The 25,614-nt window shown below is 44.1% G+C and overlaps 2 protein-coding genes across 13 annotated transcripts in view; one reads left to right on the forward strand and one right to left on the reverse strand.

Moving 5' to 3' along the window:
• LOC127567860 (BMP/retinoic acid-inducible neural-specific protein 3-like) overlaps window positions 1-19,831 on the reverse strand; it is a 181,313-nt gene extending 161,482 nt beyond the window's left edge. The window contains exons 1-3 of one of the 9 annotated variants that reach the window (XM_052011009.1): window positions 19,250-19,267; window positions 15,756-15,850; window positions 14,033-14,315 (exon numbers count right to left, since the gene is read on the reverse strand). In XM_052011009.1, coding sequence (XP_051866969.1) covers window positions 14,033-14,265 — 233 coding nt within the window. In that variant the 5' untranslated portion in view covers window positions 14,266-14,315; window positions 15,756-15,850; window positions 19,250-19,267. Of the gene's footprint in view, window positions 1-14,032; window positions 14,316-15,269; window positions 15,382-15,755; window positions 16,414-16,458; window positions 16,515-16,811; window positions 17,298-19,249; window positions 19,378-19,712 lie in introns of those variants that run through there. The other 8 variants (XM_052011006.1, XM_052011008.1, XM_052011013.1 and 5 more) reach the window with 8 other exon arrangements.
• The window catches only part of astn1 (astrotactin 1), a 1,815,355-nt gene continuing 1,809,233 nt past the window's right edge, over window positions 19,493-25,614 (forward strand). For all 4 annotated transcript variants that reach the window (XM_052011000.1, XM_052011002.1, XM_052011001.1 and 1 more), the window contains exon 1: window positions 19,493-20,046. In XM_052011000.1, the coding sequence (XP_051866960.1) occupies window positions 19,773-20,046 (274 nt within the window). In that variant the 5' untranslated portion in view covers window positions 19,493-19,772. The remainder of the gene's footprint in view (window positions 20,047-25,614) is intronic.

Here is a 25,614-nt window from a genome sequence, read left to right on the forward strand (position 1 = left end):
ACAAAGCACGATAGTGTGGCAACATCCAAACTTACTGGGATATTGCTAGCACGGAGCCAGATCTATCCTCCTCAACACTAGGAACAGGTAGAACCTCAGCATGTAGTGAAGCTGGTGCCCATGTACTCTGGATCAATGCCCAGCCTGACGCAGCGAAGGTGGGTCACAGGATGAGGGCAATATTGGGTACACTTTGCCTCCATTCTCTTGGCATGTGCATCATAACCCAATGGACTCACTCCATCTTCAACCTCCAGATAAACTGAAGTCGGCCTGTGTGATTACTGAGGTAGAGGAGCAGGGAAGGGCCACACCTGTGCCAAGTATGGCAGCCCTGAGAGCACATCGCATCTGATGACCAAGTTCTTTCCCACGTATTGACAGAGAACGCTGTTTCCACAGACCCAATTTTTGTTTGACCTTCCCAATCTGCTCCAGCCAACTTTTGTCACATTGCCTCAGCCCCTCCGAACCAGATCCCCATCACCTTCAGGTAGTTGGACCTGATGGTGAAGGGGATGCTGGATCGGTCGGGCCAGTTACCGAAGATCATGGCCTCACTCTTACTGCGGTTGACTCTGGCCCCTGATGCCAACTCAGACTGGTTGCAGATGCTGATCAGTCTGCGAACTGACTATGGATCGAGCAGAAGATGGTGACATCATCCATGTACAGGAAGGTTTTGACTCTGGGTGTCTCCACTGCCTGGCAATGTCACCCCTCTTATGGTCTCATCCTTTCCGATAGATTCAGCAAAGGGTTCTATGCAACCCACAAACAAAACAGGGGAGAGTGGACAACCCTGCCTGACTCCAGACTTGATGGGGAAGCTGTCTGTCTCCCACACGTTGATTTGAACTGCGTTTACAGATATCTGTGTAGCGCAGTTGGATTCAATTTCCGATTCCCTCCCCAATCCCATTTTGGAGAGCACATCCATCATGTACGTGTGTGATATACCATCGAAGGTCTTCTCCTGGTCCAAGCTGACCAGGCAGGTACCCACCCCTCTGTCCTGCACATAGGCGATGGTATCTCTGAGCAGCGCAAGGCTGTCAGAGATTTTCCTGCCAGGTACGGCACAGGTTTGGTCTGGGCGGATCACCTGTCCCAGAGCAGATTGACCAGGTTGGCGATGGCTTTAGACGGGATCTTATAATCCACAATCAACAGCAAACTAGGTCTCCAATTCCTGATGTCCTCCCTCTTCCCCTTCTGCTTGTTGAGGGCGATGATGCCCTTCCTCATGGAGTCTAACATGCTGCCAGACAGAAGCATAGCATTGTACACTTCCAGCAGGTCCAGGTCCATCCAGTCCCACAGAGCTGACTACAACTCTGCCGGTAAGCTGTCACTTCCAGGTCTTTTAACCATGCCAAGGGAATGGATGGCACCAGTCAGCTTCTCCAGAGACAGTGGCTGATCCAGACTCTCCCGCTTGCTGTCACCTAGCGCCTCCGTGATAGAGGACAGGAAGTTTTGGGAGGCTGTGTGACTGTGGTCTTACTGTCATACAGACTGGCATAAAGGATCTGCAGATCCTCGGTATGTCTGTCTGTGAGGATGTTACTGAGCCGTCCTCTTCCTTAAGGCTGTGCATCACAGAGCTCCCCCCCGAACCTCTCGGAAGAAGAAGCATGAGCACGTCTCATCCTGTTCCACAAAGCGGATTCTGGATCTGAAGATGACCTCTGAGGATTTGGAGACAAAGAGGGCAGCTTACTTGCTTTTCACCTCTCGGAGTTCGTCCCTCACATCCACCCCCCTCGACTGCAGGAGGAGAAGTTGCTGCAAGCCTGTCTGGAGTTGGCGAAGTTCCTTCTGGCTCTGTCTTGCTTTCTGAACACATTTGAGGATGAAGAACTTCTTGATGTTCTCCTTGGTTGTCTCCCACCAGCGAATCGGAGAGTCAAAGAGGGGCTTCATGGTTCTCCAACCTCTGTAATCCCCTCTTTAGTTCCTCGATGCTCTCTGGGGTCAGCAGCTTGATGTTCAACTTCCACGTACCCCTGTCTGTCTCCTGGTCTTTCAGTGGGTGACAGGAGGCTCGAAGGAGGTAGTGGAACATTGGTGTAACATCGGTGGATTTGACCATAACTGCCTTCGACACAAAAAGGAAGTCTATCCGGGACGGTACTGAGCCTTCCGGCCTTGACCAAGTGTGTTGCGGCCATGCTCCATTTCCAGGGTTTGCTGAAGACATCGCACAACTTTGCATCTTTAACTGTTTCCCATCTGGAGTCTGGAGCTGCAGTCCAGTCTTCTGTCGGCACTGCCGGATTGTCCAGCTGCATCAATGAGGCGGTTGAAGTCACCGGCCAGAATGACTGGTATGGACATTGCCAGCAGCGGTGGGAGCTGCTGGAGGACAGCTAGCCACTCGCTCAGCATGGGCGAGGAGTACACATAGATTAGCTGGAGCTGAGTGTTATAGTACTTTACATCTGCCACAAGAAGATGCCCACCAATTGCCTCTTTGACTTCAGTGGTTGAGAAGTTGCCTCCCCGCAGCAGAATCCCCAGGCCCGATGCGCGACTCTCATTCCACCCCCCCCCCACCCAACCACATCTGTGGGACCACTATCGTAACCACCTCCAATAGTTGCGGAGGTGTGGCAGCCCACACTCCTGTAGAAAAGTCAATTTTACGCTGGATCTGATACACCCTTTGCCTGCAAACTTTTCCCTTTAAACCTCTCCACAACTATACCTGCTTCTTCTTGTGAGACCTGTTAAAGTCAAACTGAGATGGTGAATCTGTATGATCTAGACATATAGTGGTATAAAGGCTTCACAAGAACTAATGTCATCTTCCTCTTTCTGCTAGTTACAAAGATGCTGACTGCTTATTTTAGCTGAGTTAGCAATAGAATTTGCTCTGTATCAGGACTCCCATCAAAATTATTCAGACCTTTGTATCCATCAAAAATTAGTTAAATCTTGAAATTACCATGAGACGAGAGAAAGTGTGACTATCGAAAATTAGTTGGAACAGTGGAGGCCAGGAAACCTGATGACAAGGTCACTCTGTATTGTCACCAACTGTCTGGGACACCCTCCCCCCATCCCTTTGTAATACGAAAGGCGAAATGTCAGATTTAACCAAATAGCAGGTGAACACTGAAGGTATCTATTACATCAAGGTCCAGAGGTTTGGCCAGGAGGAATTTCATTTTATTATCTTTCCTCAGCATCACATGACATGACTTGGCATCAAGGCAGATTGTTATGGAATGGTGAATAAAGGTGGATTTTGTAAGAATTGGTAGGGAGAGCCCACTGAACAGCTAGAATTCCAGTACCTTTGAAAGGCAGGCTGGACCTGCAGGAAATGATTGTGATATTTACTATACCATTGGTGTCTATGCAATAAAGTTCCATTTGGACAAGATACTCGAGTCTGAACCATGAGGAATCATTTAATTAATTTAACGAGAATTCCCGACAGTTAACATCTCTCAAGGCAGAGGGGTGCCTGACTGAACATAATTAGTTTTAGTGCAATCAAATAGTCAACAGTAATTTTTGGTTCATCCAGAGAAATTGTACAAAAACATTTCAATTTCCCAATTGCAAATTGTATTAAACTTCCAGAGAATTAAAGATTCCTTAGCCAAGAAATCAGGTTCCATAGAACCCATTTTTTCACTCTGCAATGTGCTTTACAGATTACTAGAACTTTGTGCTAGAGGTCTTTTCTGGATAAATTTATGGTAGAAATGTAATAGGAACAGCCATTTCCAAGTGCTATTTGTTAGTGCACCTGATGTAGTCCTAATATCAAGTGTACACTAATGATTAAGCTCAAGTTTATTGTCAGAGGCATATGTACACAGGGTGTAGATGCCATGAAAATCAGCTTTTTGTAGCAGCAGCACAGTATGTTACAAACATGACAAACATAAGTTAACAAAATCATAGATAACTTACACAACAAAATAAACATAACGACACAAGTGCAAGTTAAAAGAGAGAAAAAGAAATATAGTCTAAGGCAGTGTTAGCGTTTTTCAGGTCAGTTCAAGAACCTAATGGCAGTGGGGACGAAGCTGTTGTAGAACGTTGAGGTGTGGGTCTTCAGGCTCCTATACCTCCTGCCTGAGAAAAGGGCGTGGCCCAGATGGTGGGGGTCCTTAATAATGAATGTCACCTTCCTGAGACATCACCTCTTGTAGATGTCCTCGATGGTGGGAAGAGCTGTACCCATGGTGGAACTGGCTGAGCCCACCACTCTCTGTAGCCTCTTGCATTTCTGTGCATTGTAGTTCCCATACCAGGCTGTGATGCAACCAATCAGACTGGTTTCCACTGTACAACTGTAGGAGGAGAAGTAAATGTCTCTATCCACACCCATTCCCACATAAATTGGAGCTCACAGATCCATACTTTGACTGTCATGGAACAGTGTCAGTAGAACTAGGACAATGATATGCTAGATGGTTGCCTTTCTTACTACTTAAAGGGGGAATCTGATAACATTGGGAGGCATAACTGAACACCTCCAGAAGTGGCCACAGGCTGTCCAAACACCTTCCAAAATCTGTAGCGTGTGCGACAACTACATGAGTGTGTTTACCAGTCTGTAGGTGCTGAGGAACTTCTTCTATGGATACCTCAGTGCTGACAACATTGGTGGAACTCTATTGGTAGAAACATCACCCTGGTCCTGGGCTGTCCAATCAGTGTGGGTTGATGACCTCAGAGGAAGTGGCGATGAGGTTCCTCTCAGAATCTTCAGAGACACCGTGTCTGACCTGGACCCCTCCTATGAAAAATGTGTTTACAGCCTCAGGCTTTCTGAGATGGTCTTCACTGAGATATATGACATTCTGCAGGAAGGTTTTCAGCCGTGCTCTCGTGCCTGGACTGTGCGCTCCGTGGAGAAGAAAGTCAGGTCGACTCCCTTGGCACAGGAGCTTTCCAAGAAGCTGCAGCAGATCTTTGCCGTGTCTCCCAAACCATTGATCACCACAGCATCAGAGGTCACCCAGGAATGCTGATTGCACCCAGGAAGGAATGATATTTTTCCCCCATTTGATTTCAGGAGGGAGCAGGAGGCAGCTTGGGCACTGGGATATGCCAGCATTGGCTGCAATCAGATGCCATAAGGACCTCATTTAATAAACAGGACCTTGTTAGGAACAAGATATGTTTCTACTCCCTCAATGTGCTGACCACTAGAATCTCCTCATGGTGAATGTCATGTTTCCAAGAAACACACAGCTCTCCTTCATACTGAGGGAGTCCACACTACTGGGTACTATCAGCAGCTGGCACTGTCTGGAGGGAAGATCCTGGGGGATAAGCACTATCCTCCATTTCCATGGCTGCTGACACCACTGAACAGAATTGGGCCCTTTTCAGACCACCTCATCCATTTGACACTAGTCCATTTGCCCACATTAAGCCTACGTCCCTCTCTGCCTTTCTTATCCAAGTACCTGTACAAATGCTTCTTAATGTTGCAATTGTACGTGTCTCCACTACTTCCTCTGGCAATTTGTTCTGCGTGAATAAAATATACCCCTCAGGTCTCCAACCTACCCCTCAGTGTGCTCTCCAATCCAAGCAGTTGAACGAGAACCTGGGATTGCAGCAAGTAGAACCACTGCCTCACAGCTCCAGAGACGCTGGTTCAATCCTGACCTCGGGTACTGTCTGTACAGAGTTTGCATATTCTCCCTGTGACCGCATGGGTTTCCTCGGAGTGTACTGGTTTCCTCCCACATCCTGAAGATGTGCTGGTTGGCAGGTTAATTGAGCACTGTAAATTGCCCCTAGTATGTAGCTGAGGGTAGGACATGAGGGAGGCAATGGGAATGTGGGGAGAATAAAAAATGAGATTAATGTAGGATTAGTGTAGACAGGTGGTTGATGATCGGCAAGAACTTGGTGGGCCAGAGGACCTGTTTCGGTGCTGTATCTCTCCATCGCTCTGTGACTATGTTGTGAAAAACACAATTGGTCTGCCGAGGATGAGATTTTGTTGCCTGTACCAGACCAGCGGTACCCAGCCGTGCACACAAAGCAGATGTGCTTTCTTCATCATCGCGTTGTGCAATGTTGCGGCTGTTGCTGGAGGAAGAGCGAGGAACCCTGGAGCACGAGGGCCAGGAGGCAGAGCTCAAGAGCAGCAGGGGCAGGAGGAGCAAGGGGAAGTAGGCAGCAAGGAATGGAATGTCCTGCACAGATTCCACAATCTCTCCTCCCAGTGCAGGGCCAGGCATTGGCTGTCTGGGATATGTGGGACTCTCTGTTGGAGAGATGATCTTTATCTGCAAACTAACATAGTGGAAACCAAGCGATCCTAAAATTAAAACAGATGTGGAGGAGAAAGAAAACCCTCAGTGACAGCCATGACACACACAAGTTCTTCAACCCTGCCATGGCCATCTATAAACACCCAAGGGTCCACTGCATTCAGAGCCAAGAATACAGGTGAACTTATCAAGGACAGAGGGGCAGTCTATGTTCAGTGGAAGAAACATTTTGGAAGACCTCATCAACTTAGGTAGTGCCCTTGACTCCAACACAGAAACCTACATGGGCTAGTCTGTCTAACAAGATAGCAACGAACCCACGTCTTAAATGAGGGATCTCTGCTGAAATTGCGAGAAGCATTGGTCATGAATCCACATATCTTATCATCCCCATCTGGGTAGCGGCTGATATACCAGGGATCTGCAATTGTGACCATTTTCAAGATCCTCTCTATTTTATAATTATTTACAGCAGTACAGTCCACCAAAAACTTGTGTGAAAGCCCAAATGATGCATAAAATTCCCGGGTCCCACTGCACTGAATATAACACATGAATAAATGAAGTCCTGCTCCAGTTATTTCTACAGTTTGATGCAATTCCTCGATATTTCCTGCTGAATTGCAATTCACTGAAAGAATTCATGCCTTTGCATAAAATACACTTTCCTGTGAGGATCTCCCCTCTGTAGCTGCAATCAGTGGTGTACAGATTTCCTTGACGTATCTTGTGAGATCATTATATGTCTTTCCATTGTGTGGTGATCTCACCCCTGGAGGGGGTAAGTGTTCCACCTACTGTCAAGCTCTACTTCTAATGGGTCTCCTGGCCCTCTAGTGCACAGGGCCTCCTTCTTAGAATGCATTTAATTGATCAGGACATGCATGTTCCTTTAAGTGAATGTGGAAGCTGTCTTTTTCTCTCCCTGCCCTGCAACCTCTCTCATCTCCACGGCAGCCTGTTTGTTCTCCTGCTGTCTAGCTGCTATGGGAATTGTTCCTTGAAGGGATGAGATCCTCCTCTGGTTGCTGGGTGGTAAAGCAGCAGAAGGTACACAAAAGTCAGTCAGTTTGCATGAGGAATCAAACAAGTCCTATCTTCTTGGTGTAAACTAATATTTCTGTTCTAAACTGGTTTATGGATAAATGTACAAGTTGTTTTTTATAATGCAGGGCACCCAATTGGGCAAGAGGGTTAAACACACTGCACCACAATTGGGTGGAATCCAATATCCAGGCACTTACATATGCAGTGTAAAAACCCTGCATAAACAACACATGTTGAGATCTTATGCAGCTCCTTTCACAGCTTAATAGAAATACACTTCCTTAGGAAATCAGAAACCCAATTCTAGAGTGATCTCATGTCCAGCATAAAGCATTCTATAAAATCCTGCTCAGATCCCATTACATTATGAGAGGCCTCACTGAGCCATGGGCTGACAAAGCCCATTGAGGGAAATAGTCCCAGACCAACCCAAAAGTGATAGTCTCAAAGCTCTGAACAAAAATCATTGCCCCATTTTAATGGAAGTCATTAAACCTCTGCCTAATGTACAAAGTTACCAAACTCTTAAGGATATGGCATATGACTAAAAATTCTTCCTCAGATCTTGTTAAACAACATATCACAATAATCTAAATTAGTGAAATAAGGAAAGATCTCAAAGTTATTAAATTGCAGAGATACTGGTTAGAATTATTAAATGTGATTTTTTTTATAATCCTCAGTGCAATAAAAAATAAAACAAACTGTATTGGGGCAATAAACAATCCTCACCTTCTACTCCTCACAATGATTTATTCTACAGTATGTGATTTAATCTTTATATTGCACTTCATGCCCAGATAGAAGAAGAAAATATAATTAAATGATCCAGAGCAACAGAATATTTGCTAGCAAGATAGGGAGCAAGCTGTGCTGCTATAAAATTGTGTCTTTCATTTTGTTTTTTTTTTTCAGAACAAGGAACGGAGGAAAGGCACCTCAATTTGTTAACACCCACCACACAATGTCTCAAGCTATTTTATAAGAAGAAAGAAAAGACAAAGCAAAAAGGTTGGTGAGGGGGGAAGGGGGGAAGGGGGCGAAGCAAAGTGAAGCAAAAGCACAAAGAAGAAAATATAAGCATGAAGACAAATAGTTCATGAGGCAATGAATGGATAGAGTGATGTATACTGAATGAGCAGCAGTTGTGTTCTATATTGAAATGAAGAAAACATCACATTGGGAATGTATGAAAAACTGAGTAACATTAATATTTATTGGGAGTAAATTAAAAGACAGTCATCCAGGATTCTCTCTTCTTATCTCATTCCGTTCAGAGTGGGGATAGATTTGATACCACCAATGGTTAAATAAGATGCTGGCGTACAATGTATTGGCTCATACATCAATCATGAGGCAGTTGGATGAAGGACTTGAGGAGCTGGATTCAGAAGCAGTTACTCTTTCAGGCCAAGAAGCAAACACAGAAGAGTAAATTAAAATAAATAACATTTCCTGAAATGCTCAGATGCTTGGTTTCATGTGATCATTTCACTGGTGTAATTTGAGTGTTGTCAAAGCAATTGAGGTATGGGATTTCAGAGGAGTCAATCTTGGGACTTAGAGCAGACGATCAAGCAGGATTAGTAAGAGTCGAAATTAAAAATAAAACCAAATACATTTTAAAGGGAAGTTGGAGCAAGATGGGAAAATAATGTACATGGCTTAAAGAGCAATGAAAATAACAGCGAGTAAACTAGAAAGTCCACCCACACTATCAATGGTTCAGGCAAACGCAGGAAATAAGGAGTAACATTGAGGAAAAGTATGCAGATAACAGCAAGTGACACAGCAGATGGCAGCAAGGAAGTTTTAATGATTGTAAGCAGGCGATCCAATGAAGTATTTGTGGATTGAGTTGTTGAAAATCATGCAAAACCAAGTATAACGAGAGCGTGATATGTAAACTCTTCACTAATGAAGGTCATGACCAATTTGCTAATACAGATGGGATTGGAAATGTGCAACACATCAATACATTACTAATGCATCAATTATGAAGGAAATCAAGGAATATGATTTCCATAGCAAGTGGTACATGGAACTTGGACAGAAACTAAAAAAGGCAAATATTTATCATCTTAGGAATCTGTGTTAAGGAGGTAGACTATTCAAAAACAGAGGGAGAGTAGATAGGAATCAGGAAAATATATAAACCAGTTAGTCCAACCGATAGAGGGAAAAGTTTATCAAATGAAGACCATCAATTCTCATCTAAAATATTAAGAGTCCACAGGAAGATACATTACAATTGTGTAAGCAATCAGGCATGTTCCATTTATCTGCTAAGAGACCTTTGAGATAACAATTCCATTTGCAAAAAGAGGAGATATTTGAATGTTCAAAAGCCATTTGATGAAGAGTAGGATGCAATGCTTTAAAACAAATCTGATGTAAGTAATGATAAACCAAATAGCTATTGCTTTTACAACTGAAACCAGATGATACAAGGATAGCAAATTTTGCCTGGGCACTTAATTTAGCCATACTAGAAAGATGCCTCTCATTCGCTTGTTGTTTGGTTTAATGTATGAATAAAACAGAAGAGATATAGAATGTCAATAACCCTGAACAGTGGACAATATGAGAAAGATTGATAGCTATCTAGGGCCCAGACAAACTGAGGGACAACTTATGCAATAGCAAATACTGATATGATTAAACATAAAGTAATGTCAAGTATCAAAAAACATTCACAAAGGAGGAGTGTAAATGTAGATGATGAGAAGCATTTAGTTTAATTATATGCCAAGGTGTTAATTCAGTCAAAGGCTAGGGCAAATGCATTGTGAAGTTAAAATATTTAATATTTTTGACATGAATTTGCATTAAAGATAGGAATGACATCCCATCTTGGACACAGGTACTCCAAATCCAAGCATCCTTCTGAACCATAGAAATGTACAAGTTTCACCTGTTAAATATTTCACCTTCCCACATCAGCCATTGCTTTGTTACAGAAGCCATTAAAGGTAGCAGGTAAATAAGTTCAGTTGCAAAATCCAATTTCACATGAAACCAATAGAACTATAAAGGTTTAGACCAGTCGAGGCTACTGAAATCATCATATGGTTAATTATTTTTTACAATTCAATCCCTTTATCCTGCTCCCTTGTTCCTTTAAGAGAAGAATTTCAGTTCTTGGGATCAGAGAACAGCATGCTAACCCATCTATTTTCACCATTAATAGCTCATAGGTCACATCTGTAGTATCATGGATGTTCCATCTTCAAAAAGGCCATTGATTTTTTATCAAGAGCTCAAAAAAGGTATTCCCTTTTGATTATTCCAAGATTTAGCATTCTGAGAATTATTCAAAGACTAAACACATATACCAGATAAATTTAGAATCTGGAAAATAAAAATGGTATCCAGATGGCAAAAAAAAAGTGCCAAACACTTGTGTAGCCATAAACAGTGGCTGCAATACTGAATGCCATGGTCTTTAAGTTTATTTTATTAATAGAGGCAAGGGAAACCTTTGACATTTTCTTGAAAACAGCCACTAGCTGTTTAGAATATTTCCAGTGTCAATGCATCCTAAAGAGCTGGATATAACAATTTGTTTATCCAAGTGTTAAATCCTAATTTGGGCATAATCTCTGGAATGCATGAGTACAAGCACAACAGCCACTTGCATTCAAGCAGTACTTTAATATAGTTAAACTTACTAAATTCCTTCACAAAAGCTTAACCACACATAAATACAAACGTGATCAGAGATCCACAGAGTTCCTTGGACTCACAGGGAAGCAAATAAACAGAATTTACACACTTACACCCAAAGCAGTCAGTAGTGCCCAGTTTGATTCATTTCAAAGAAAAAGATATTAGAAAGGTGCCTGATTAAAGAACGTATTTCAAGGTTAAGAGGACATGTATTGACACAGTGCTCTGGAACATAACAGCTGTGATACCTTTGAGACTTTTGAGATGTACCTCTGGATTTCAATCAGTCAGAATTGAATAACACAATGAAATATCAGACTGATAAACGATAGAATTAAGAATAAGCAAAGAGATGTTACACATTTTTTTCTCAGAAGTTTAACAAATGTATGTAAAGGTAGTGTACCATAGATCAAATTACACATATTTATCAGAAGGAATACACTTGAATATTTACCCATTCCATATTTCCTTGTGGTTTTAAGTTCTTATAAGATAATCTCTGCAGCCCAGCATTCTTCCTGAACATAGTGCTCATAAGATAAACTCTACATCAAATTTAAATTGATAAGATCCCACCACAAACTGACCAAGGGTTTAAAATAGTTTACATGGCATAATAGATACCTGTGAATGATGGAGGGAGCAATAAGCTCAAATCTGGTTGATGGGTTTAGATGAGTTTACAAGACCTACATATAAATTAGCTAATCACCCATGCATAACTCTCCTTTCATTTCAACATTGACAGGCATTCCTTCATTGTCAAGCTCCACATTCTGGAATTATATTCACAACCCCTTCGCATCTCCTAACTCAAAACCATTATCCTTTGACCAAGCTTTTACTCATTTCTTCAGATAGCTTCATCTTTGGCTATAATGCTAGATATTTTTAATTGCCCCTCTCTCTACCATGGAATGCTTTTTCTGCATTAACAGGCATTGTATGAATAGGGCCTGTCGTTGCTGAGTTGTTCAGATATAATTTTGGATCCAGAGCACGTTACAAGTCCCTAAGTTGTGTCCTTGGAAGGAGGGCGCATTATCAAAGCTTAAAAACTGCAGGAAGTAGCATTGTGACTTCTTAAGTAAAATAATGGAAAATAATTTGCAAGCAATAAACAACTTAATGAATAGATAAATGAAAAAATGATAATTAGACCTTTGAAAGTAAATTATGTAAACTCATACCTTATGAGCAATTCAGGTAGTTTATGTATGATAAAATGATAATGAACACTTGACATTAATTAAGTATAGATCTGAATCCAATGCAGTGGCTTGGATTGAATGTGTGGATGGCAATTGTAAGGTTTGCCTCACTACTGTGTGGAGCAAGATTGTCCATAAATGTTATTGTCTTATCTGCAAATTGTTCTTGCTTCTAATGTGAACATTACCCATGCTCACGTCCAGTACATCAGCATGCTTAGTGCAAAAGCTTGTCATCTGTGCCCTTAAAATAAGGTTCCATGTATTTTTGACATTATACTTAACATTTTATAGAAAAGAGAAAGGCAGCCATTTCATGCTGGTTTCTTCTCACTGAAAAATTGCAAACAACTGCCAATCCACAAGATGTTTTAACCCACAGTAAACTACTAAATCACATCTAGAGTTCCAACACTTAAATTTCGGCTCTAATGGGAGAGGTCAAATTAAATGCAGCTCCAGCTTTAAAAGGATGATAGATGGTGTTAAAGCTCTTACCATTATGCATATGATCTGATTTTCAATGAGTCCTATCATGAGCAATGTGTTAGTACACATATTAATTGGCAATAATCATATCATTCAATTTCAAGCGCTGAATTGATTATCAAGCATTGAAAATCAAGCATTGAATTAAGTAATTAAGTCAGTATGTGTTGCTAAAATTTATATTTGATATTTTGCAGTATGATTTCTTAAGAATATTTAGCTGTAAGGCATGGTACTTGTAAGATGCTGAGTTAAATAGAACGCTGTGCGTTAAGTGGAGTGAGTTCTCATCATTATAAAACTATGGTGAGCAGCGTCACAGAACACGGGTTCGTCTGCATAATCCCCCGATGTCTGGGAATGAGGGGGTAACCTTCTCTAACAGACGGGATTGGGTGTGTCGTGGGTAGAATCTGGACGACACCAGGAGCAAGTCGTCAACTGTAATATAGACTGAGACGTCTGAAGTTTAAGATAATGAGTAACATGGGAGGCATTTTGGAATCTAATTGTTTGATTCAGAGGGCCGTTGTACAGCCGATATCTCCACTTACAGGCCGGCGTGTAATTCAGCAAAATGGCAGATTGAAGTTTAGCTGAAAACTGGCACTGCACTTGGATTCGTGTCTCGAACATATCTGCGGATTTTCCGGGTGATCTTCATCTCGCCCATGGCTGCTTTCTGTAGCGCGGGGCAGCTGTTAGTTCACTCAGAACTATAGGTGTAAAGGATATTCTCGCAGAAACAACGATGCTGTTATTGATTAAGATAGTTTGCAGTGAAGTATAGCACTGACTGTGGTCCAACAGGCTTGCATGGACATTTTTGTTTTGTTTTGCTATTCTCAATTATACTTTCCAACTGCTAATGTAAGCACTGGTTCATTTCTGCTGGACTTTGACTGCTGCGTTCTAATTTCAGTGACAACAGACCTGCGATACAAAGGAAGATAATCCACTTTGAGTGCGGTTGTGTAGGGCGGAAGTTGGAACCGAGGGGTGTGTGTGTGTGTGTCAGAGAGAAAGAGAGAGAGAGACTAGCAAGTGTTTAGCGGAGTAGGGGCTGCAGAACCCTATCCCTTCATCAGGGGGAGATGTGAGCACACAGCGCTGAAACCTGATAACGCCAGCACACACGGACATACAGACTCTTAAAGGAACACAACCCCCAGCACTTCAAGTAGCCAGCACCATTAAACATTTAATTAGAAAATGAACAACAGTTATTTAAAATACCCGCACATACTGCGCCGATTTTAAATAAACACATTTGGGGAAGGGGTTAAAAAGGAAAGAGGTTCCACATTGTTCGGTAACTTCTCGGGGCAGCTCGTGTGCCGAGTTTTCTCTTACCTGTAGATCTTGTATCTGGTAGTAAATCCCTGGCGGTATCGATCCAGGAAATTGGAATAATCCCGGGCCCGGTGGAAGGGCCCTTTGTCCGACAGGAGCCAGTCGAGGGGGCTGGTGACATGTTGGTGTTGGTGATGAGATGAAAGCACCAAGAGAGCCCAGCAATGGAGGGTAAGAGCCAGCCGGTCCCATAGGAACAGCAAAGAGACGAGATCAACAAGCCGCCAGTTCATCCTTCCATCTGGGACTCTTCCTCTTCATTCTCCTCGCACTCCCTCAAGACCTGTTCCATTAAAACAGACATTTAAAAAAAACAGGGACATCACCATGGAAGGAAAACACACACCAACACCCTTTCCGAATGCATGTATAGTTGGGGGAATAATAGGAAAAAAATAAGATTATTTGCAAAAGGTTGCACGGTCAACCCTAAACTCTGAAACTGCTGGCGTTGTGCATACATTCACACACAGAATTAAGGGTATGCACTATCATGTACAGAAGAGCCCCTGACACACCTGCGAATATATACCATCTGAAGCACCGACACGCACACACACACGAGTGTGTATACACAACACAAAAGGGGTTACCACAGCACAGAACAAGCCCATATACACTGATACACGCGCTCAAGAGCAGGCACAAATTACTGGGCAGACACACCCTCAAACACACAGAAGGTAGAGAAGTTACGTCCATAGTATCCATGAGTATTGTTACCACCCTGCGCGGATACAGACGCAGGCAGACAAACATTAAACAGATGCAATACAGAGATGCACGCAGGTGGACGAAGTAGGTGTAGATAAAATCTCAGGGAACAACATACACAAAAAATATACGGCCAAATATAAGCAATCAGGCGCGCAAAGCAGGACTGGTTGTACCCACAGGTAGATCGGCGTGACAGGTGCACGGAATCACCGACGGACCAGACCCCCACACACAACTACGATTCCACCAATACCCGGAGAGACAGATCTACCCCGCTGACAACAGCAGAAAGCTGACACAAAGCACGAAGACAGAATCCCATACACTAGGCGCCCACACAATAGCCGACAATGTGCACAGGTGCGCGCATAAGCAAGAGGAACCACTGTTTAAAAACATCCGATGCTGCAGTGATAAGCCCAAAGGGGACGCAGGCGAGAATTAATAAAGGGAACCGCGTCTTAACACGGTGTTAATAAGCGCGCTTGCTGCATCCAGCACAATGCTATAACCAACATACAATTTGGCATTATTTCAGCAAAGAGGGGTTCTGTCCCCGGCTACAGAAGTCTCCTGAAGTGGAGAGAGAGGCGGGTGCGTTTTACTTTGTTTGTGCAATGCGCCCCTTCCCGCTCTCATTCCACAGTCCACACCCACGGTCGAAGGAGGCTGCACAGCGACCACTGCAGCCGTCGAAGAGTTAACCATGTCGCCCCTCCGGGTGACAGCCGGGAGCTGAGATCCTCCACAGTGTCAAGGTACTGCGTGTCCTCTCGCGTACAACGCTGCGGCCATCCCTTCGCACCGCGCCTCGCCGGGCGCCGCTTCAACCCGGCTAGCTGAGAATCGGCCAAAGGACAGCGGTCGATTTCAAAGTCGAGTGGAGTTGGGGAAGGGGGTGGGGTGGTGGGGGCAAAGCGAGAAGTTACCAACCCTGCGTAGAAGTCCCAAATCCTGCCAAGCGGCGCTATTAGATCAGGGAGTACCTCGCAAAGGATGCACTGACCTGGCCGGCGCTGTGCCTCCAACGCGGGCGAACCAATGTGTTCCTCTTTCGGAGCCAAGCGGTGCCCTGAATATGGCCAGGAATGCCGGCGGCAGCTGCCCGTGCAAGAAAGGAAAACTCATTGTAAAGCAGCCCTCGGTGAGACGCGTCCAGGGAAGGCGACCCTCAGATTCCAGCTACTGGAAGGTGCGGCCAGGTATTGGCGAGGAGAGGGATCCTGGTGCTCACAGCTGAGATTGGAATACCCCGCTTGTCTCCGCCACTGCCCACTATGTAGAAGCGGGAGGGTGAACCGGGCGGCTGTATCCCCGTCTCTCCAGTTGCAAAGCTGAAACCCAGCTATCTTCTGCACGAAATCCTTTGGAGAGACGCAGCAGGTTCCCAAAGAGCATCCAGGAGAAGGTCTACCCTTCTTTCCCCAACCCCGTGAACGGGTCGCATGCTAATCTTTTGCTTTCCAGTGTCCAGAGCGCGGTTTCGAATGATCAACCCTTGAAATCCGAGGGCTCCCCTCATATGCGCAGAGTCCAGCCTCGGGATGGGAGGTGATCTGAAAAGTGCGGCGATTGAACCTGACGGAGCTGCGAACTCACCATTTATAAACCCGGGGGGAATGGGAGGGAGAGGAAGTGGGGGAGGGGGGCGAGTCTAAATCCAAAACCAGCCTCCCGTACCCTGCACGCCGCCCATCGAATCCCATTACCTAACACACAATGATATCCATATAGACACCACCTCCAGTGCAAAAGGATGGAAAAGGAACAACGTACTCAAGCCGAGCGTTCAGAAACTTCGTGGGTTTTACAATTAAACAACTGCGTTATTCCAAACTGCAGCACAGAAGGAATGCGCGTTCAAAATGCACAGAGATTCACAGAATTCACACGCTAAAGACCCGAACACTGCAGCCGATTCCCGCTGCTAAAAAGGATTTCGGAGTAAAGTTACAGAGAGACATGGTTTAAGGATTGATGACCCTGCTTTCTCGGGATCTTTTAAATAAACGACATTAAAGGGTATTTTCACGAGGTTGCGGTTACATTTATTCCCCCTCACCATTGCCTCTCTTTAATGCGTGACCGCCTGTCATAATCAGACCGACACCCTTCAAAACCTTCGGCTCTCGTTTACCGTTCCCTCGCCGGCCCATTGGGTTAAAGCGCCAGGCAGCATGCCCCAACCTTCTCAGGAGTTGAACTGTTCATAGCTCAGGGCAACATTTCGCATCTAGCCAGCACCCAACTCCAGGACACGAGGATTCGACAGCAGCGTGAACCTCCTCTCTACCTGCCGCACTGTCACCTCCTCAGGGTCGAACCTAGCTTCAGCCTATATAAACACATCCACCTATCAGGCCCTGTCCCCACTGCTGTTCGTGCACGCTACAGAGTCCCCATCCCCCTCGCCGACGCTCCCTTTAATAGCTGGCGACACAAGGATTTGACAGGGGATGGAGCTGCATCTTGGCACGGATGTCGTGTGTTTTCTCCACAATTCTGCAATAACGAGTCATTTTACTGTGTGGGCGACCCCCAACTCCCTTTTCAACGCCTCTCCCCACCTATTCCCCCAACTCCCTTTCCAACGCCCCCTCCCCACACATTCCTTCAACTCCCGTTCCAACGCATCCTCCTCTCCCATTCCCCAAATCCTTTTCCAACGCCCCTCCCCACCTATCCCGCCACTCTTTCCCACGCCCCCTCCCCGCTTTTGTTCCAACTTCCTTTCCAACTCCCCCTCCCAACACATTCCTACAACTCCCTTTCCAACACCTCCTCCCCACACATTCCTCTAATTCCATTTCCAACGCCTCTTCCTCTCCCATTCCCCAACTCCCTTCCCAACGCCCTCTCCCCGCCCATCTCCCAATTCTCTTTTCAACCCCCCTCCCCACCTATTCCCCCAACTCTCTTTCCAACGCCCCCTCCCCACACATTCCTCCAACTCCCGTTCCAACGCATCCTCCTCTCCCATTCCCCAAATCCTTTTCCAACGCCCCTCCCCGCCCATCCCTCCAATTTCTTTTCCAACGCCCCTCCCACCCATCCCTCCACTCTTTCCCACGCCCCCTCCCAGCTTTTGTTCCAACTCCCTTTCCAACTCCCCCTCCCCACACATTCCTACAACTCCCTTTCCAACGCCCTCTCCCCGCCCATCCCCCCAACTTTCCCAACGCCTCCTCCCCGCGCCATTCCGCCCATCTCCCTTCTCAACGCCCCTCCCCTCCTTATTCTCCCAGCTCCCCTTCCAACGTCCCTCCCCACACATTCCTCCAACTCCCTTTCCAACGTACCCTCTCCGCCCTATTCCCCCAATTTTTCGGACGCCTCCTCCCCGTCCCATTCCCCCATCTCCCTTCTCAAAGCCCCCCCCCTCCTTATTCTCCCAGCTTCCTTTCCAACGCCTCCTCCCCACACCATTCCACTTCCTTTCAACTCCAACGCCCCCCTTCCCAGTCAACAATCACACAAATCCATCAACACAAATGCGTGAACGTGAGTCCTTTTTCCTGGAAGTTAAAAACACAAGCCCATCAAGATCCCATTATCTATCAAACCGAATCTTTAGGGGGAAATGTCGCCATATTTTGGGTTTTGTTTTGAGGCAAACATTCTTCTGAAAAGTTTCAGCACTCCTCACGCTTTGAAGTTCTGGTGGAGGGAGCGACGCCAGTTCTGAGATGGAACAGGGGCAACTCGGGCGAGGTTCCAAGACGGAGCAAAGCGTCGCCACTCTTCCTTCAGTGGTATTAATTCTGTTCCTCTAGTCAGGCAATCGCCTGACTAATCAGCAACGAGGAAGTGACAAACGAGCTAAATGAACCATCTCACTCTCTCTCTCTCTCTCTCTCTCTCTCTCTCTCACACACACACACACACACACACACACACACACACACACACACACACACACACACACACACACACACACACACACACTTACAGAAAGCAGACCCGGGTTAAAAGTCCATCAGTTAAACCAAAGATTGGATCTCAGATTCTTCATTGGTATCGACTCAAAGTCAACTCTCTTCAATAAAATGTCATCACGATTTATTAACATCAGTCCGTCTGAACAGTAGTGCTTGCTGTGTGCGTGACAACTACTCAAGACAACCGAACGCTCAATTTAATGTTAAATAGAAAGTCTTGGTAAATTTATCTAATTGATTGAGAAAAATGCGTTTTCGATATCGATACTGGGATGTTACACCTCTCGACGCTTCCCACCGAGATTTTGAGAGGACTTGGTCAACCCAGGGACTCTGTCACAGGTGTCGATTTAAATCGATACCGGACAGGTGTACACTTGAACCAAGACAAATAGCAGAGCCCGTTTCTCTTTCAATTTACAACCCAGAAGGGAGAGGGTGTTATCATTTAACAGCCGGCCGGGCAGAGACCTGGGAGAGTGTGTGGCTGGGGTGGGAGGTGAGGAGGTGTGCGGCTGTAAGTGGTTTGGGGAGAGGTGGATGAAGTGGGTCCCCCACTTACCAGGATCGAAGCGGAGGGGGTTCGTGTCCGGTGGTGCTCATTCACACAAACAGCGCCTTTTCTCAGTGCTTGCATGGGCTGGAGTGAGAGTCGCCGCGGCCGCCTCTTGTAAGAGGCAGCTCTCCAAATCACTAACTCGCTTTCCCTCTGTTTCTCTCTCTCTCTCTCTCTTCCTTTTACACGTGGATTGCCCCCTCCTCCTTCCTCCTCCCCCCTCCCCTTCCCCAGCCACTGCGCAGAAAATAGACACAAAACAGCTCGGGAACGGGATTAAGGAGCAGGGCAGAAGGAGTGAGTTGCCCGGATCAACCCTACCGGTCCAGGTGGCTCGGGGTGTTATTTTGAAGGGAGGAAGAGGAATAAAGCCCCGTGTGAAAGCGCTGTGCCGCCAGCCAGCATTTACATGGAGTTGCCTGCTTGGCGTCCCCGCCTGCTCCAAGTTGTCAGGGTGCAGTGATACTACCTTAAGAAGCCGGGCCGACTGGGCTTGTTATTGTGCCGGGATAGGGACTGAGAACAAACGATGGCGTTGCTGCCGATGCTGGTCTTGGGGACGTTCTGTGCCGTGCTAGGTACCGGACTGGGAGCGGTGGAAAGCGAGAACCCCAAGGATGGCGAGTGCAAAGTGAAGACGGTGAGCGTGTCGGCTCTGCCGTTCCTCCGGGAGAACGATCTGAGCATCCACACCCCGCTGTCGGCGGAGCCCAAACTCCTGTTCTCGGTCAGGAACGATTTCCCCGGAGAGGTGGTGGTTGTTGACGACCTGGAGAACACAGAGCTTCCTTATTTCGTCCTGGGTGAGTGAGTGCCGCAAGGATCCTGGCGAATTCTAAGGCTGGAAGGAGGGCGTGTGATATAGGGAGGCCAGTGTCAGTGTGTGTGTGTGTGTGTGTGTGCAGGCAGGCTGTCGCTCTTCTGAACGAGGGCAAGCATGGTTGCCATTGTGTTCTGTTATTTATTTATTTATGGTCCTCTGTGTGTGTGCCTGTGTGTGTGTGTGCGTGTGTGTGTGTGTGTGTGTGTGTGTCGGTTTGATGGTCTTTCCCTGGGTTGGCGATGGAGCAGGCGAGTGCCGGGAGATGCGCCGGGCTACTTGTCTTGGAAGAACCGTAGACGGTGTGATGGTGAGGGAAGAGGCTTGCCCTCGGAGCCCGGTTGCTACACGGCGCTTGCTCAGTCTTGCCTGCTTCAGATATACGGGCGAGGAGCCAACTTCTAACGGGGGCTCCGGAGCCAGATGCAAAAGGTGTCGGGAAATCAATGATTGCACAGGGTGAACATTTCCAATCTATCAGGGTCCTCAGCGCCTGCCAGTATCAGGGAATAGTCTGACTGCTTGGCCCGTTAGGCCCTGCATCAGGAGATCGTGTGCACTGCGTTGTCGTAGCGCAAAACGCAGATCCACCACATGATGAACGTGCAAAATTAATAAAGTTTCAACAGATCCACGTGAAACACACCAATGATGCACCGAACTCGCTTCAGTATATATGCGTGTGCAAACGTCATCACTCAAATCGCTTTACCAATACACTGACACAAACGTGGAACTTCACAGTTTGTTTAAGTCATCACTGTGTTGGTTGTTGGGGGAGATTGGTACTCTTCCCAGTTTGTCCACGAAGGACTACGGTCAGTCTGCAGGGACAGATGGACATCTGCCCCCACAATAACAGCAACTTGCCACGTAGAACCACTCGCTTGCTGCCAGACTTTGACATAATAGAACTTGTTGATAAAATTCCATAACACCACAGAATATCTGATGATATAAACAGAATTATCATTTAAAGCATACGGTGTATATTCTCTCACCACCCTCATTCTTCGCTTTCAATCCTTTACTCTCACCCTCATCTTCTGCTACCTGTTTGGTTCTGGATTTACACCATGACCAGGAAGCCCTTATCATTCTTCCTGCTGTATGCAGAAGGATCTGCACATCGATGCAATATCTATGCATGGGTAATAGTGGAGGCCAAAGCAGCATTGAATGCTTCCAGTCAACTTTATTTCTCTTTATAGTCTGTGACAAATTTCTCTTGAGTCTATATCGGCAGATCTTCTGTGGAGGTGCTTATCTTAGCAAGTATATTGAATGTTTATATTACCATGTGAAGTGGGCTGAAGTGGACTCACTGGGCTTTCCTAAAAATTAAGATGCCTACACAGATTGCCATAAGATTCTGAATTGCAGATGTATTGTGAGCACCAGGTGGGCACATCACAGTAGGGGAAGGTGAGATAATGTTGAATAAATTTGCAATAAATGTGACTGTGTTTGGATGACACTTTCATCGATAAAGTAGATTATTTGGCCATTGCCACATTATCGTTAGTGGTATATTGTTGTGCCCAAATTGTCTGTTGCATTTCCTAGATTACAATGGCGACTCAACCTCAAGAACAGTTGAATATTTATAAAGTGCTTTGGGACATTCTGAAGTCATAAAGGCAGCAGATGGTTGCAAGGTCTTTCGTTTATGTGATTTCAAGATTTTTACAGGCACACAGCAAAGTTTTTCCATGTAAATCTTTTTAAGCTAATCACAACGCACAATTTGCTTGGATGAAAACTCTGATGTTGTTGTAAGATCATCATCTGCTTGTGATTTGTTGCTTCCCTATTTTTGATCCTTATGGTATTCACAAAGAATTAGTAACTGGACCTGAAAGTGATACCAATAAATTAGCAATTTGTTTCCTGAATATACATCATGCACCTTCACATATGTGGATATACATGCACATGCATGCAAGAACCAAATGCAAATGATATGATTATGCTCTAATTAAGGTAATGAATTGTCTCCTAGTTCACTGATAAAATTCACAAGGACTAACTGAAAGAAGCTATACATTCTGTTGCAGTGACTAATGTAGCTTTTAATCCAAACTATCAACAGGATCTTTATCTTGACAATATCCTTTGTCTTACAGTACATGGCCCCAGGGCCATCTTCAAATGTTAACATGAACAGTGGCTTAATATCAAACAAATGAAAAATGCATCATCATTTCAAACATAGACTACAGGTGAATTTAAAGAGCAATATCATTTCTGAGTTCAGATGACAAGAAGGGACTGCTAAGTTTCATTTTTAAAATGAGCCCTTTGGAGCCATTTTAATGCTTTCATTGTACTTTTTGATATATTAATCTTAACATGTATCAAATATCACATTAAGGAATGATCAATAGAATGGTTTTTGTAGATTTGTTTGGAGGTATTCCCTTTTGATGTAACAGTAGAACAATTGCTGAAATTCCTGTATCAGAACTACTGAGAAAGAACCATTTCCAACAGCTGGAGCAATTCAGCAATGAGCATTATGGTTATTTAAAATCATCCAGATATTGAGAGATTGTCTGGAAACTGGATTATTACAAGTACATCTTTGAAAATAATACACTCGAGTAAATAGTTTGACAAGATATTAGATCAGCAGAAAATTGACCTCAATCTCAAACTAATTTTAATAAGTTACAGACAATTTATATATCCCAAATCTGATAATGCAATCAACTAGTTACTAACATGAAGCTATATTTATCATCTGTTGCTCATTATTATCTGTCTATTCCCTAAATAAGTGACTCTTGTGTTCTAATTCCTAATTGAATCATTGATTGATTTGAAACTGATTACAAATAGATAATTTGAAAGGCAATGGATTATATATTAAAACATTACATTACTATTGATCCTCAATTGGTCATGAAAGGCACCTGATGTTTTATATTCTCTAACATACTTCAAACTCCCACCATGATAGATGTAGGTTTTGAATGACATTCTGTTTACAATGCTATCTCTATCCTCTTTTCAAAATGCTCCAAAATATGTGTTAGAATGCCAAAACAATAACTGTATTTTTTCCATTGCTGGCTGAGATTTGTGTGATTATGGTTTGTTCTTGTGGATCACATAAGAGGTTAGGAGCAGGACTCCACAATTCATTGCTGCAGCATTCAATGAGATTGTGAATGATCTGTATCAACTCCATCAATCCCCTTTGCACCACATTCATTAATACTGTCGGCTAGCAAAAGTCTATCAATGTGTGAAGAAGTGCTTCATAATTTTTCTTCGATTTCAAAGATAAATCCCCTTGTCCTAACTTCCCGACCAACATATGAAGGCTCTTTCCATTTATCCTATCCATTCCTTTCAAAATTTTAAAATCTCATTAAATAATGCCTTAACCTTCTATTCTCCTGAGAATAAAAACTCAGCTTGTATCATATCTCTTCCTTGGAGCTCAAGTAACATTCTGGTGAGTCTGCACTGTATTCCTTCCAAGACTCCTAAGAATTCTTGTAAAGAATTTAAGTAGGTCAATTCCAGTATCCCCTCTTTTATTTTTCTTACAGAATTACTGTTGATTCCATTCTGACTACAATTTTAACTGTAAATCCAATACTGATTATTATTAGTGAGTTATTGATGGATTATGAATGCAATACTGGTTACATTGTTGATGAGTTATCAATTGGTTATAGTAGTCATTTATTAGCATTGATAGTTATTGATATTTGTATGTCCGATACTAATTACATTAATAAATTGTTGATAGATCAGATATTCAGTAGAGATTATTACCAATGCATTGTTGATGGGTTATACATCAAATACTAATTATTATCAATAAACTGTCAATGAGTTATACATCCATTACTGATTATTATTAATTAGTTATCAGTGGGTTGAGCATACCGCATATATTAAGTTATAAGCATAATAGCTCACAAATCCCAAGATGATTATACTTCATTGTGTTGTTCATGGCTTTCTGTCCTCAAATTATCAGTTAACGTTAAAGGGACATTCTTGTCAGGAATGGCGAAGGTCATCTTTTAGAATAACAACACGGCCAACTGCCACAGGGAAAATCGGGAGAGTAATGTGTCAGTGGTATGAGCCTTCAGCTGCTTGATCCTTCTGAAGTTGCTTTCTATTTTTAAAATGCAAAATCTGTACATTTGGATTGTGATTTCTCTAACCTCGTACAATGTTGCAGTTGTAAAGTGTTTAGTAAAACAGATTATCACAGTGACAATCTCTGTTATATTAAGTCTTATAGGCTCTGTGTATGGTAAGGTGACCAAAAGTTGTTTACCATTGAAAAGAAAATCCTGTTGGACTTGCAGCACTAAATGAAAATTGTGGTTTGTTGAAGCATCCATGAATTGCAGTTTGCAAATATATTGTCATGTGCTCCTGCTATGTAAATTACATATAATACCAAAAGAAAATTATTGAAGATAGAGATACCGTGTAATCTTGTGATTTTATTTTTCTGTCCACTGCACTGTTTGTACTTTTTAGAGTAGGGAGAAGGGTGGTATTAGAATTAAATTCCTGTAATTGCTGCTGCCAGTGTGGCGGGTGAATCCCTGTATCTTGCTCTCATCGACTCAGCATGGGACAGGACTAATGCACATTTTATTGCCTCCCAGTAAGCATTCGCTGGCTATAAGAAATTCAGAGTAGATAATAAAACTCAATCAGCAGACTCAGGCTTATTAGTGTTAGAATATGCTGGAGGGAGACATTTGCAATGCTACAAATGCTGGACGTCAATTGGAAAAAAAGGAAACCATCTACCTACAGAAAGATGAACTGACTGGACAGAATCAGGGTTATTTTTGTTGAGGACAAAGGGTTACCTTATGTTCACACCTCCTGATACTACAACGAGTTATCCATCAAAAAGCAAAACTACCTTGATCAGAAATCTCTGTTTTGATTTTCAGGCTATGCTGAGGTTGACAGATTCAAACAAGAATGATTGTGCAAGTGCTACAAATTGCCTCAGTGCTGAGCTCATTATCTAGCAACCCACTGCAGAAGTATGTATGTACAGACTTTCTGTAAGACAGTATCAGAACTGATGGTGAGATCCCTATCGATTAGTCTCCTGCCGACATTCACTGTCAAAGCTTACACGAGTAATTGTCATTTGGGTGAGATACTGGATTGCAATGGTTGTCCATAAAACTATGAACCTGGATGGAATCTGTACTTTTGGGAGAGGATGAAGAGAAAACAAAATAAAAAATACAATTTTTTCACCATTTTGAGGAAGAGAAAGGGTGTCATTCTGGAGTCTGGGCCAATGTTCATCCCTCATACAACATTCAGCAAATTGTGCTTACTAGTACCAATTGGTTCAGAATGGACCTGAGGGGCACTCAGTCCTTCAAAGTGAAGTTAGCACTGGACATTTGCACATGCACTGTGAAGCACAGATATCTGTGACTCAGGGAGGGGTTCGATTCCCTCAGCTGGAAGCCCAGCAGTGGAGCCTAGCCATGCTGGGATTCCCCAACATTATACTGGCAAATCATAACTTGCATCCTGC

Source organism: Pristis pectinata, chromosome 3 (genome assembly GCF_009764475.1).
Source record: "Pristis pectinata isolate sPriPec2 chromosome 3, sPriPec2.1.pri, whole genome shotgun sequence".
Classification (NCBI taxonomy): Eukaryota; Metazoa; Chordata; class Chondrichthyes; order Rhinopristiformes; family Pristidae; genus Pristis; species Pristis pectinata.